Source organism: Benincasa hispida, unplaced genomic scaffold (genome assembly GCF_027475165.1).
Source record: "Benincasa hispida cultivar pf3 unplaced genomic scaffold, pf3_genome.v1.1 HicScf1266, whole genome shotgun sequence".
Lineage (NCBI taxonomy): Eukaryota > Viridiplantae > Streptophyta > Magnoliopsida > Cucurbitales > Cucurbitaceae > Benincasa > Benincasa hispida.
The window spans coordinates 4,299-19,531 of record NW_028325594.1 but is presented as its reverse complement, the minus strand read 5'-3'; the positions used below and the strand labels follow the sequence as shown (position 1 = coordinate 19,531).

Below are 15,233 nucleotides of genomic sequence, written 5' to 3'. Positions count from 1 at the left end.
TCCCAAAATATTTGTTTAAAATCAACAACCAAGTGTGTCTCACCACACACTCTTCAACAAAATTCGGATCACCAATGATTTTACAGATCAAAAATTAAATTAAATAATGATGATGTTAATGGTGCGGGCATGCTTTGTCTTTTAACAAGGATTCGTCTAGGCTAACCACATGTGAGTTATAAATTTTTATAATAAAATTTTGATGGTAAAAATTATAGAAAGATAGCAAAGTTGTACAAAAAAAAAAAAAAAAAAAAAAAAAAAAAAAAAAAAAACTTCTCTTGGAAAAGCCCAAAATTGTAACATATAATAATAAATCCAAATTTAAGTTCAACCTCTAGGACTTGATTTCATTCACTAAAATAACCAATTAAATCTAAATAAATTACTCGATGTGTGGCTTGATTCAAATGCCACTTCAAAACTACAACTAAGTAATCCAACCTACGGAAAGTTCAATAATAATGGTTACAAACCCAAATCCAGCAACTATCTAATGAGTCTAAAAGAGTTTCAAGGACTCAATACCTATCAAACGTCCAAACATCGTTAATTTTGTTGGACAGTGGCTCCAATCCTTTGAAATCTTTGAATTGAACATCAAAAATTGAAAATAACTCAATTATTAGACCAATACTTCAATGGGTAACAAAGAACTATTAATACTAATCTCCAAACTTACCAAAACCTTGCCAAGATCGGTCTCAAATCTATTGGACAAAAACTCAACTCCTTCCAACACTTCAATCTAACACCAAAAAAGTGTCATGTATTATTAAGTCAATGTCAAAACTTATTGATTGTTCAAAAATCTTCAAGCAAAACCACCAACACTATGGAACAAACCCAATATCCAATAGTAAACAAGATATACCTCATATACTTACCGAAAATCTTACCGAAGTCGATATCAACCTATTGGACAACACATTAATGTTCTCCAATCTTGAATCTAAAGCTAAATCACAAAAAGCTTCAATCAATTTGGGTAAAAAACTTATGGGTATTTAGAAATTTCCAAGAAACCCACCAAATCATCAAATCATCCATTTCAACCACATCTCCACAAAAATCAATCAAACAAACAAATCCCAATACACAAAATAGCAATAAGAAGAAAAATAAGAATCAAGAACCACATTACATTCCTAAGTGATTCGAACAGCTCAGTCACAGCCCAGAACAAGAAAAATCATCAAGAAATGAAGAGGGAAGGAAGATGGGGACAATCAAACAAGAAAATGAAAGGTACCCGCTTGACCCTGGCAAGAATTGTTAAAACCCTTAAAACACTTACCAAAAGATCCTTGAAACCTCAACGTCTGTTGGACAGCACTTCGAAACACCTAAAAAAGCACAATCTAATCTCCAAACACCATGGATAAAAACAATCTTGCATTAATACTTAATGGGTTATCAAAATCCTCCCCCATTACAACTTCATACTAAAAAGACATAGCACTTACAAAATTTGACAAAAAGCGGATGGTTGGTGACTAAGGGCGGAGTACATTGGCAACGAGCAACGATAGACACGTGACATATTGGCTGTTGGGATGGTAGATCTGAGACCTAAGAGAGAGAAAGTTTGGAGGAGAGAGAGATAGGTTGGATAAGAGAGAGGGCTGAAAGAAAATTAGGAAGAAGATGAAAGAGATGGAAATCGGAAGTTGAAGCATGGGATGAGAGGGAAAATGAAAAAGAAGAGAGGCGTGGGAGACATGAGGAGCTTAGATATATATGAAACCCTAAAAAAATTAAACCACAAATTACTTGAAATTTATAAAACGTCATGCAAAAACGGAATGAAAAAAATCTGAAAAGTTCTACTAACCTCCATTTTTTTCATTATTCTCGACGATTTTCATCAAATTTACGTGTTACTTGACATTTTTTAATAAAAGCGTCAAGTAATGTGATTTTTGTAGTGGTGTTAAAGTAGAAGTTTGAATGAACACTTCAGTCGAACACTAATAGCAAACGACAACAACCTCAAAGAGAGGTTCACACATCCTTATCATCTATAATCACAACTCACGTAATACACTTATTACTCAAAAGGGCTAACCCTAAAAAGACACAAAGACCACAAATGTATATGAGCAAAAAGAGGAAACAACTCTGTATAGAAAAGAATCTTTGCCGAGGCAGAACTAGAAACTAGATTAAGGAAATATGCAACAAATAAGGAAAAGTATTTTCTAGACAAAAACATTTAAGATTACCGTGATACTCTTGATAAGTAAAAGAAATTTTACCTAAATAAAAAATCAGCCAATCCAACTATAGTAACATTTATTATACTCATGTTCATTAAGGTTTACGAAGACACTGTGTTGAATGGAGTTGAAATTATGTTTATATTGATTTATACGGATGTGGTTTAATCTCTAACATTTAATTCTCTGATTCTCTATGTTGAATGCATACACTTTTATTTGAGGAACTGGAGCACATGGATATTCTTAAAGTTAAAGTATTAGAAGAATGTTTGTTTCTTCAAAGGGCTTTAGTCTTCGAGTATGATTCAGTTTGGAGCTTAGTGAGTCTTCTGATAATTGAGAGAATTATGTTTAGCTTCTCTAGACTCTAAAATTTTTTAACCCCCAAAATGATGGAGAACTCCTCTTTCAAAGAGTTTTCATGTGGGTTTTGTAGGCTTGGGTTTGATTTATCTATGGACTAAGCCTTTGGATCCAATTAATTGGATTTTTGGCTTGCCTAACCTTTGGGCCAAATTAAGCTCATTTCTTTTTTACTTAATTCAACCTGGGCCCAACTATGAATATCAAGAGTCTTTCTAGTAAATGGCAAATTCGGGCAAAATATTTGAAAATATAGCAAATGTTATACAAATATTATAGATATAGCAAATTGGTTTTCTTTCATATTTACATTTCTCGTAATTTTGATTTTACCTTTATTATAGTCTATTACTGATATATTCACATGTGATATCAATATATCGATGATAGACCTTAAAAAGATATTAAAGTCTATTACCGATAGGCTATGTTATTTTCTTGTCACTCTATGTATGAATATCATTCTATCAGTGATAGACATATAGAATCAATGGCAACATAGCGGATAAGAACAAAACCTACATGGCTTTTTTTTTTTTTTTACCTAGGGCTAAAAAGAAACTTAAATCTTTTTCAATGGATCAAGATCAAACCAAATTTCTTTTTCTCACAATTCAAGGTGTACCCACACCTTAATACAAAACCCAATAAAAACTAAAATTCAAAATACCGCCTCTAGTCTAAACTACCTCTAAATGAGTAAAATTCAAAAGTTTAGTTCTAACAACACCCTAACAATTTTCTCTCACAAATTAAACTCGTAAAAAAAATAGAAGAGAATGAGAAAAAGATGAAAATTTGAGCTCTTTGGATGATGAACAATGGAGGAATAGTTGCTGAAATTCTTCTTTCATGTTCCAAGAAAGTGGCTAAAAGGATGAAGTTTGAATGATTTTAAAATTTGAGGATTTAAAATTAACCGTTGAATCTAGCGTAAAAAGAATGGACGATTGAAATTAAATGGAGAGAGAAAATGAAAAAGATTAAATTTAGGAAAGAAAAAGAATTGGGAATGAGATTTTAGTAAACGAATCACATTTTTCTAATTTGACTTGGGATGCCACATGTCATAACTTTATTGGATTATGCTCGATTTCACTTTTCTCCTTTTTCTTTTTCTTCTTCATCTCTTCTTTCAACAATCCCCACATGTCATCTCTTTTTGGCTGGTTCATGCTTGCCATATCATTGACCACATCAAATTTTATTTTCAATCTTCTTTTGCTCATATCTTTTTCCTTTGAACTTCAATACGAATGATTGAAAATGCATTTGAATTAGTTTTTTCAAGCTCTACAAGATAAACACTTTAAAACACTAAAAATCATGACTACAACAACCTGAGTTTGTTATCATCTAAATACTTAGTTTGATTGAAAGTCCTAAAGCTAACAAGACATTTATCTCGATAATAATTGAGTTTCCATGCAGATGTATTACCGATAGAAGTCTCATTAATTTTTCATGTAAATTTATCAATAAGATTTTTATCCATGTTCCTAGTTCATTTGTCATATCAATGAGACCCTAAGTCTTTCACTAATAGGATGATATTCCCTTCACATATCATAGATGAATATCATTTTATCAATGATACAATACAATATATGAATAAAGTCTATACTTGATAGACTACTATCACAAATTAATATAAGTCTATCATTGATAAACTATGCTATGACACTTAGTTTTATCAGTTATAGTCAATTATCAATATAAATAACTCACAAAATGTTTTTTTCCTTTATTTCTTGGTTTTTTTTGCAATAATTTGAAATCATCATTAAATTTATTATAGTTTTTCCATGGTGAATAGTATAATTATAATAATTTCTTTGAAAAAATTTCCACCTTATTGCACTTTCGCTTTTCTACTTCACAAAAAATATAATGTTTGTGCATGTAGTCTTTCAATGATAGATTTCTATCACTGATAAGCTACATGCACCCTGATTGAATTCTATTTGTTATAGATGGTTATCACTAGTAATCTTCAATCAGAATACATATAACAAGCAAACATAAGTAGTCAATTAAGTCTATCGTTCAACTCTGAATTAGTGATAGAATCATATCAACGATATGCTTGAAATCATAGACCTAGATAATGATAGATTCTTAAATATCGACACAAACTTCCTAATAGACTTTAATCAACAATAAACTCCTATCATGTCTATTTTGTGAAAAATTCATATCACTTATTGATGTAGTGATTGAGACTAAAAAAAAAAAAAAAGTAGAAACTCCATAAGAAAACAGAAACTTAATTTATAGAGACGGAGTTTAGAAAAAAAATAGAAGAAGAAAAACTACGAAGATTGCTGTTGGACTAAAGTTGTAATCTACCAAAAACTTCGTTGATAAAAAATGGCTAAAAAAACTCAATTGATTAAAAAAAAAAAAAAAGAAACTTAGTTGATAAGAAAATGGCTACAAAAAAGAGGCTACGAAGACTACTGTTAGACTAACACGATGAAATAATAAAAAAACTTAGCTGATAAAAAAAAAAAACCCAATAATATAAAACATGAATGGAAGAAAAATGACTTACAAAAATGAAAATAATAAAAAAGATGGTTGAACTCAATTAAATGGACTTAAAAATGAAACTAAAAAGATGAAAACATCGAAGAAAAAACTATAAAGAAGGAAACAAAAACATGCAAATAGTTGGAAAGAAATCATTTAGGCTAAAAATAAAACATGAAAATAGTTTGGAAAGAAGTCATCTTACGATTTCTGCCATCTTGGTTTTCATCTTCTTCTTTGCAAATTCAGTCTCCCTAAAAATAATTAATGTTAAAATTCCAACAGAAAAAAATACACACGACTTAACATGATAGTAACGGTTAATTTGTAATTCAAAGATGACTTGACCCGCAAAGCAAGAAAATTTTTGACATTGGCATGATATTTGTCATAATGCCTCTGATACTTAAGTCAGTAAAATGCTTTTAGTTGTAGGAAGAGTTTTATAGGAAAATTCTGACGTAGGGCATCCATATTGAGGTTTTTGAGTCATATTAGGTTAATTATTGAACCGAACAGGTTAGAGCATGCTAAAACATGTCTGAAAAGTGTGTTACTTGTCTTGTATTTAGAATGAATGTTACTTGATTTTGTTATATTTGATGTTGTTTACCAGTATTTTTTAGGATTTGAACAGAAGAATGAAATTCAAAGTTAAAAAGAGTAAACATATATCAATGTTTTCCAATAAGGTCAAGAGAGGGCTAAAACTCCAAAATAGGAAACAAATTGCCAAATTGTCGAAGAAGAGGGGCACCAGAAAGGTTAGTTTCGATCGAAGAAGAGGAATTCACGTTCCTCACGAATTCCAACGGCAACATGTCGAGCAGTCAATGGACTGAACGTCTCTGATGCTGAAAGGAAAAATAGAGATCTGAACTAAAGGTGAAATGAAAACTCTAAAATGGTGAAACCCTAAGGCTGGCCTATAAGCTATAAAAGTGGGCTAGGCCTTGGGGTATTCGGGTCGGTTCGGTTTGATCTGACTTTCTATCCTATAAACCTACAAACCAAACTGACCTACTCGGGTTTATTAAAAAAAATTTAAATCAAACCAATTTTTTTTTAACCCTCAAATCAGGTGGATTGAGTTAAATTGCTCGATTTTTTCAGATCTTCGATTTTTTGGAACACCCTGTCGGTAGGTTTGTGCTGGGCGGGAGATTAGCATACCAACAATGAGTCTTTATTTATTTATTTTCATGTCAGTGGTAGCTGCCAATGACGTCTGCACAGTGGGCTGCCTTGCAACCCACTCAACCATACCATGAATTTTTTTTTTCTTCTTTTTTCTTTTTAAAATTTTAATTTAATTTATATTTTAGGCTTTTTTATGCTTAATTCTAATTCTACTATCTTTTTATTATTATTATTATATTTTTTTTTTTTTTTGACATTTCTATTTTGTATTGGCACTCATTTGAAGTGTTGCATTTTATCATCCTTTTTTTCATTTCATATATAATATGTCATTTCAATGTATTTGTGTTATGTTATGAAATATTATTATTCTACTATCCTTATTTTTTTTTTTTTATTTTGTAAAAGATCCAACCACAGATTTTTAGAAATCTTAATGTTTGGAGTTCGATTTTTTAAAATCTTAAGATGAAGAATCAATTCGTTGGGAGTTCAAGATCAATGTCTAGTATGTTTTCTTAAAATTTTAAATATCCTTGTAAATATTATTTCTTGTTCGTCTATAGATTTAGATGAATTATTAAAATGTATTTTTTTACCATATAATTTTACCTATTAAATTGATGTTACTTTTTGTAGAAATATTTCTTTAATATCTTCATTCTTTTAAGTTTATTTTTGAATCCTTAAAGTTTACTCATTTCAAATTTGTTCAAAAAGATTTAATTCTTTTTTTTAAAAAAAAAAAAAAATTCAAAAGTGTTTTCCTTTACATTTCCTTTGACAAAATATAGAAGTATTTGGGAATCCGGTCTTCTAGATTCTTGAGGTAAGGGTTCCTGATCTTTGAGAGTTTGAGATTTTGAATCCAAGATAAAAATGAATTTAATTAAAATATTTTTTTTTTAAAAAAAAAAGCTTTTATCAAAAGGCTATCCTATGACGAATTTTGAGAAATTGTAATAATTTCTCACATTCTTGAGGTGAGGAATCTTTTCTCAATTCTAATATAGTCAAATTGATGGATGATTAATCCACTTATTTTATGAGATCATTACTCCAAATATTGGAGAAATGATAAGAAATAAGACATTATGTTTTAAAAAAAGAAAAAATATTTTCAATTCAAAATTTAAATTTGGCAACCGTTTTCTAAACAGGTGCTGTGCGGTGCTAACACCTTCCCCATACACAATCGAACTCAACTCTAGTTTTCGCAGACCGTTTTGTTTTTTAACTAAAATTATTTATTTTATTTCTATGTTCAATCACATCGTAAAAAAGATCGGTGACGACTCCTTTTTATTTTTCTTTAAAATTAACCCTTTTCAAGGATGTCGACTACTCCGAGTTGTCTCGGGCATGTGGCGACAACGATCAACATAAGATTGAATGTCACACATCGAATGTTAATCTAATTCAATAACCATAAAATCCACAAATGTCCGAAAATATGATCATAATATAATATACATTAGAATTGAATCCAGCAAACACAACCAAAATGGGTTAGAAAACTCACAAGTACATGAAAGTACAGAAATATCCTAAAACCCAAGCTAAAAAGAGATACTTTAGCATACAACTGACATGATGGACATCATTTGACGTTTACAGAAAGAAGATGGAAAGAACTGTTGGGAATTTATACTTAAATATAAATAAAATGTGGAAAACTAAATTATATCTAAAATTTCCACTTCCAAAGGTTAGAGTAAAAAAGATTAACAATCATACAATAGCAAATAAATAAGAGAAGGGAAAAAGAGAACGACACTGAAAAATATGCTAGTTCACCTAAAACTTAGGACTGCGTCTAGTCTTCTATAACTATAGGCATGTACACACAAAAAAAACCAACACAAAAGATATGACCTAAAAACCAAAGTATAATTTTTTTTAACTGCGCCATGATGCTACACGACAGCATCGCAGCGGTGCATCATTTTTCAACATTATGTGAAGAATGTCGTGCCCCAGTGCCATTGGGCATTGCAATGCTCTTGCCTGGGGCTCTTTCATAATTTTCTCTCATGTTTGAAGCCTCAAATGCCCTTTTTAGCTCCTAATTGTTCCAAATTAACCTCAAGCGACCCATTAACGTTTTGGAATACTTGTATTACTCAAGATCCTACAATTATAAATATTTAAGCACATTAAATATCATAAATAGACAAGAGTAAAGACATTAAGATAGAGACACTAAGATAGTACATTTTTGGTGCTATCAAGCTGAGAGTATAACTACACAAGATGGAGTTCACTCCTTCCCATGTTTAGTATAAGTAGTTGAATTGCTCCCTTGGGTACTGATTCCAGGTCTTGAACAATGAGGCCTTACCCTCTCATTGGCTCAAGAGATATTTAATTTATGGTTGGACTATGAACTGATTGTTCATTAGAGGGATCAGTGGTATTTAATAAGTAAGAGATAATTATAAGGGTAAAACGGTAATTTTACCGAGCTGTAATTTTGAGTAATTCTTGAACGGGCGAATTACAGGTAATGATTATATCCATGGACACAGAAATATATCTACAATGCGAAAAGTGCAGTTGTGGGTCTTTAGTGACGTGTCCCACAGTTAATGAATGTCGATTAACATAATTAAAGAGCTTAATTAGTTAATCTCATATTATTGGAGCTTCTAATTTGTAGGTCCATTAGGTACCCCTACTAGCTTAGTGAGGGTAATACAAGGATTAGCTAGTTTTGGATTAGTTTGAATTGTTCAAATTAAATTAGAGAATGTAAATTAATTGTATAAAATACAATTAATATAGTATACATGAATACATTATAATATAAAGTTAATATTGAATATGATTCAAAATTAAACTATATAATATAAGAGAGATAAATATTTGAATAAGATTCAAACATTAATTTTGTAAATGAGATTTATATAAAAACGATAGGTTAAAATTAAAATGAATGAGATTCGTATTAAAAACTATATGTAAGGAGAGAGAATGCATTTTTATATGATTTAAATGCATAATAAATTACATGTAAAAAATTACAAGATCTGTCTCTTGTTCTGAAGAATACAGAAAATATTTTCTTGTGACTTTTCCAAAAAGGTTCTCACAAGCCTTTGATTCTTCCCTAAGAATAGTGGGAAAACTCGAGTGGTAGTGTCATGTGTTACTGTTCTTGTTCGTGGAAGAGTTCGTGCATAGGAAAGCATTGAAAAAGGTTGTCAAGGGTAAATCTTTTTTCTCAAAAACATGAAACATGCTTAATATATGTTGTATCATGTTTATCCTGTTATCGCATTGTATTGTATGTTTTATTTCTCCATTTTTCTTGAATTTTAAAACACTAAAAAACTAAGGCAATCACGTTCATATCTTCCGCATGGGATTCAATCCCTTCAATTATGACTTTAGAAGAAGTGGATTCATTCTCATCCCTATAAATTCTTGCTACAACCTAAAGCCTTTTATTGACTTCGGCATTAGAGGCATTGTGGCAGGTACCACATTGATGTTTAAAGTCTTTTTATTTTTATATCACATCTTTTCTGGATTATAAATTCACCGTTGTTGTTATTTGACGGTCAGATGCATTCTTTCCTATCTTGATTTTTGCATAAACAATTCAACTGTTGATGCCAAAATCTAGATAGGGGAATAACGTACCTAATCTTCACGTGATTTGCAATGGTAAATTTGTAATTTGGAGAAGAAAGAACCTGCAAAACAAAGAAAAAAAAGATTCTGATGACAAAGTAAAAAGTGGATCACTATAGAGTAGAGAAGAAATTAGAAGTTTAAGTCCCAAATGAAGTTGTCATATCTCATATACAATTGAAGTTACCTCATATGGAGTTAAGAATGTATTCATAGGTAGAATAGTTGGAGTTTACATTTTCCACTTAAAATTAGAATGAGATGGATTATTTCATTATCCTACATAAATTTGGATTAGATCTGGATTAATGATTAGTTGGCACTTGGACTTACTTGAATCCAATTCCACATTAGATTGTACTTATCATCCCTTATCTTTTCCTGATTTTTGGCTTATTTGGTAAGTCCGCAGGTTTTGTGTGAAATGTGCGGAATTGGCTTATTTGAACCCAATTCTGCACATTTCACACACAACATTAACCCCCCACTCTCAAGTTGTAATTCATGGTTCAACTTTTCATTTGTTAGCTGAACACTCAGAGTTCAACCTGAGAGTTTTATTTTCTAGAGCACACAATTTTTGCCAAGGAATACAAAGGGTTATAACAAAATAATTGTGCCACGCATGGTTTAGTCAATATTAATTAATAATATGAGATTTAAACAAACTCGTTATCAATGTTCACTATAGCATTATAAAATTTCATATTGGAAATAATGCTTATTTGGGATTCTATAATGATAGGGACAAGACCCTCAAACTATCTCCACAATGGTATGATATTGTCCACTTTGGGCATAAACCCTCATGGCTTTGTTTTTGGTTTCAAACCAAAAGGCCTCATACCAATGGAGATAGTCATTCTCACTCATATACCCATGATCATCCTTTTATCTAACTAGTGTGGGACTTTGGTCGCATTCCCAATAATCCTCCCCTTGAACCAAGGACCACCGAGCCTCCCCTCAGACAGTAATCCATCCGCCTAACTCATATCTAGGCTAACTCATTTTTATCCGAGCATATCGTCTATCCAATAGAGTTCAATCACATATCACACCATGACTACTTCCAAGGCTCCACTATACATCTTTGTTCGGCACCGAGGATTCTACCGAGCATGGCTCTGATAGCACTTGATAGGGACACGACCCTCAAACTATCTCCACGATGGTATGATATGGTCCACTTTGGGCATAAACCCTCATGACTTTGATTTTGGTTTCACCTCAAAAGACCTCATACCAATGGAGATAGTCATTCTCACTCATATACCCATGATCCTCTTCTTATCTAACCAATGTGAGACTTTGGTCGTATTCCCAACATATAATTTAGTAGAAATCTTCAAGGTTGAAAGATGCTTTATTTTTTCTTCCACTCTAAGCTCCCATTATTTCATGATCATGTTTGTTCTAGCCTCTAGCATTTGTCTCTTGTTGGGTTTTTACTATGCGATAAAATTCTCCAATGTCTTTTATCATAAGGCTTTCTCTCTTTTGGCGAGATTGTGAACAAGTTCAACTTGGTACTGATTTTCTCAATTATGAAATACAAAGTTTGAGCACTCTCGTCCCCATAGAAAACACCCACTATTTATGCCAAATTTCAGATAAGAGAAAACACATATGACCTTCACCTAATAGCAATGGTAAATTTGTAATTAGGGGGAAAGTAGAACCAGCAAAACAAAGAAAAAAAGACTTCAATGCTAAATTCAGAATTGGAGAACTCTTAGAAGGTAGAAGAAGTTAGAAATTTAAGTTCTAAATCTCTAATTAAGATCTCATATCTCAGATCAAGTTACCTCATACGAAGTTATATATATTAATGTTTTAAAGGGAGAATGAAAAGTAGTTTACCTTATCTTCTTAGAATTAGAATGAGATGGATCTTTCCTTATCCTACATAAGTTAAGATTAGATCAGATTGAATTAATGATTAGTTGATACCTAGACTTAGAAGAACCCAAGTCCATTTTATCTTGTACTTATCTTCCTTTAATTTTTTCCCTTATTTTTTACTTATCTTTCAGGTCCATTTTATCTACAACAGTTTTCATAACATTAAATTAACACTATAGAAAACTAACCTTTTATAGTATTTTTTAGAGCCTTACAAAAATGATATGGAAATTCAAAAACTTTCAATAACATTAGCTACGACAATATTATAGTAATTTCTTATCACATTTTTTTACCATTATAAAAAAAAATTACTATAAAAGACTTTTCTTAACATTTTTGCTAGTGCTATAAAATATTGCCATAGAATTAAATTTATGCTATCTACAACTGACTTTTCATAGGTTTTTATAACATGGGCTAGACCATGTTTAAAAAACATTATAGAAAATCTATGATAACATTGTGTGATATTTGTTGTAGTAACTATTGATGATATTGAAGGTGATGAACCTAAAATAACTTATATATGTAGATGCTATTAACTTCCTCATAAGTTCGATCTCTTTGGAAAAAAGGTATAAAGAACTAGACTCTCTATTTAAAATCATACATGAGACTTAGTTGTTTGCCTCCAAAATAAAAACTAATCTCTTGTAAATGGGTAAAATACAAAGTTAAACTTGTAGCAAAGGGGTATACATAGAGAGAAGGGATAGATTATACAAAGACCTTCTCACTAGCAGTCAGACATACATTAGTCCAAATTCTTTTATCTATTCTTGCTTGTAATAACTTAGATCTTCAACACAGGGATGTAAAATCAACTTCCTGAAATGAAAAGTTGGAAGAAAAGATATATATATATATATATATATGAAGCAATGTGAAGGAAATGTGAATTCTAAAAGAGCATATCGGTTTGGTTTGCAAGCTAAATAAGTTCTTACATAGTCTTACACAATCTCCTAGATGCTACTATTGGGAGATTTATGAGTTTATTAATGGAATCAATTTCAAGAGAAGCAAATTTGATTTTTGTGTCTACTTCAAGGAAATGACAAAATGAGAAAATTTATTTTCTACTTTAAAGACATAGGAGATGTAATCAAAATAAAGAAGTTATCTAAAGAGGGAAAGAACTTGGGACCGCACTTAAAATCCTAGGGATAAAAATTGCTAGAAACATAGCCTTGGGTGAGCTTTAGGTCATAGAGAAGATGTTACTTAAGTTTAATATGTCAAGAGTTAAATCAATTAGCACTCCCTTAGCTCAACATTTCAAACTATCATCTCTTGATTCACCTAAAGACGAAGAAAAAAAAAATAACCGGAATGGATCATCCCTTATTCTAATGCCACGAGAAGTCTCGTGTACCTTATGGTCTGCACAAGACCAGACTTAGCACATTGTTCTAATCTAATTCGTAGATATATGAAAAACTTAAAGAAAAATCATTCAAATGCTATTTAAAAATAACACAGTGATATAAATAAAACTCATAGAATCAACAAAGAATCAAAGAAATCCCAAAAGTTCAAAGATATAAAAAGCTTTTAAGAAGATCAAGAAAGAAGAATCACTTGTGAGAGGATAATGAATCACTTTTGTGATACTATTATGAGTTAAAAGACAACCCATAAAAAAGAAAAAAAAAAAGAAAGAAAGGAAAGAAACCATGAGTAGTGGATAGAGAAAGAGAGCACTAGGTAGGAAAAGGTGGCCCCCATGTGAGAAAATAAAGGCAATGTGGTATAAGAAATAGAAGTAAGCCAAAGCAAAAGCGAAAGGATGTATATAGATTATAAATAGGAAGAGAAGCATATGAAGAGTTAGGCTGAATCCAAATAATATATGATGGGAGAGAATAGAAAAGGTTTGATGGTAGTGATTTTGATTCAAACCATTAACGCTGGCATGTTTTTGCTTTCAAAGGCCGCATTGAACGGCGGAATGAACCACTATGTTTTTATTTTTTACCGCCAAGCCATCGCCACCCTCTTCCTTTCCCCCTTACCCTTTCTCCAATGGTATATTTATTCCCTCTCTTTATAACGATTCGACTTTTTCAGATCTCCTGACTTTCGTTTTTCTTCTTTCTTTCTTCGTCTTATTTCTTTTCTCTATTTGTTTCTCAGGAATGATGCCCCACCTTTGACATTCTTCACCTTCTGCAAGATTTTTGTGCTCTCTTTGTTAGGGTATCTTCTTTTCCCTTCTCCATCTACTCAAATAATGCGTTGCTTCATTTATACTATAATACATGTAAAATTGCAAAAACCATCTCTAAAAGTACAATATGGTAATGGTAAAAAAAAAAAGAAGTTGTTATACATATGTCAAAATTGGACCCCAACTTATAATAGTATACTCGTAGAAATTGGATTCCCACCATTTTTATCGTCTGGGGGTTCTATTTGTATAACTAGATCCAATTTTAATTGAAAGTTTGAGGATGTAAATACAACCACCAACATATTTTTCGGGTTGATTTTTGCAATTTTTCTAATTTTTTAGGGGGAAAAGTAACTTTTATCACTAGGTAACTCTCGAATTAAAATACTTTATTTGGTTTTTTTTTAGAATTGGGCTTATTTCACAACGTTTTTAAAACTTTCTATTTAAACAATTTTATTTTAGTTTTCTGCCCTTAGTTAATTTTTTTTAAAAAAAAAAACAAAAGCAAGTTTTTAAAATTGATTTTTTTAAAAAAAATTAGTTTTTAAAATATGACTTGATTTTTTAAAATATTCAATAAATGTAAGTAAAATAACATTAGAAATCCACAGGTTGAATGTTAATAGACTTAATTTAAAAAAATAAGAAATGAAAATAGGTAGAAGAAGGTCTAAATGTTGAGATTGTTTTTGGTTTGTAGGATAAGCATATGTTTAAATTTGTATGCAATAGCTCTTGTGTACACGTCAGCAACATTGGCTGCAGCAACTGCCAATTGTCTTCCCGTCATCACCTTCTTTGTCGCTCTTTTACTCAGGTACACTTCCTTTAACAACCTTCTTATCTCTAAATTAATTCTTTATCGAATTTTATTCAATTCTTATTATTTTTTTTATATAAGAAAAAGTACAATATTTGAATATCTCGAAAATGTTAATTATATGATAAAAATATTTAAAAATCAATAATCATGGACAAAATTTGATGAAGATTTTAGATATCAAAATAATATTTTATCCTATCTTTAAATTAATCACTTTATTAATTTTTTCTTTTTAATAAATTATTCTTTATTTGAAAGTTACCCTAGATTCTTTTTCTTCTCTTTTGCGTTTTTGGATTGTGTGTCAAAAGAGGATATTTGAAATATCGATTTTTTATTTAGTTACATGGACTATATACTATATTAGATAGTATGAGATTCTATCTCATAATTAAATGTCAACGAGAAGAATAATTCATGTATGTTTTAAAGA

The 15,233-nt window shown here is 30.8% G+C and overlaps 1 protein-coding gene and 1 long non-coding RNA gene across 5 annotated transcripts; one reads left to right on the top strand and one right to left on the bottom strand.

The window, feature by feature from the left end:
* Window positions 1-325: 325 nt before the first annotated feature.
* LOC150031374 (uncharacterized) lies at window positions 326-1,927 on the bottom strand. Of its 4 annotated transcripts, XR_016525878.1 has the most exons (5): window positions 1,835-1,927; window positions 1,467-1,748; window positions 888-1,361; window positions 683-748; window positions 326-586 (listed from the first exon to the last, which is right to left on the bottom strand). It is a non-coding gene; the product is annotated as an uncharacterized LOC150031374 (long non-coding RNA). The 4 variants fall into 4 exon arrangements; XR_016525876.1 differs by having other exon boundaries at window positions 683-1,361; XR_016525877.1 differs by having other exon boundaries at window positions 326-748.
* An 11,653-nt stretch (window positions 1,928-13,580) lies between these two features.
* On the top strand, window positions 13,581-15,013 carry LOC150031373 (WAT1-related protein At5g64700-like). Its single transcript, XM_090309064.1, has 3 exons — window positions 13,581-13,829; window positions 13,938-14,000; window positions 14,678-15,013. The coding sequence occupies exons 1-3, from the start codon at window positions 13,654-13,656 to the stop codon at window positions 14,943-14,945; spliced, it is 507 nt and encodes a 168-aa protein (XP_090165190.1). The 5' UTR covers window positions 13,581-13,653; the 3' UTR covers window positions 14,946-15,013.
* The last annotated feature ends 220 nt before the right edge of the window (window positions 15,014-15,233 follow it).

Bases quoted from the DNA above. Each gene is read 5' to 3' on its own strand.
- LOC150031373 (XM_090309064.1), top strand. From the start codon at position 13,654: ATGATGGGAGAGAATAGAAAAGGTTTGATGGTAGTGATTTTGATTCAA. The intron at 13,830-13,937 runs GTATATTTATTC...TTTGTTTCTCAG, and splicing joins CCCTTACCCTTTCTCCAATG to GAATGATGCCCCACCTTTGA. The intron at 14,001-14,677 runs GTATCTTCTTTT...TTTGGTTTGTAG, and splicing joins TTTGTGCTCTCTTTGTTAGG to GATAAGCATATGTTTAAATT.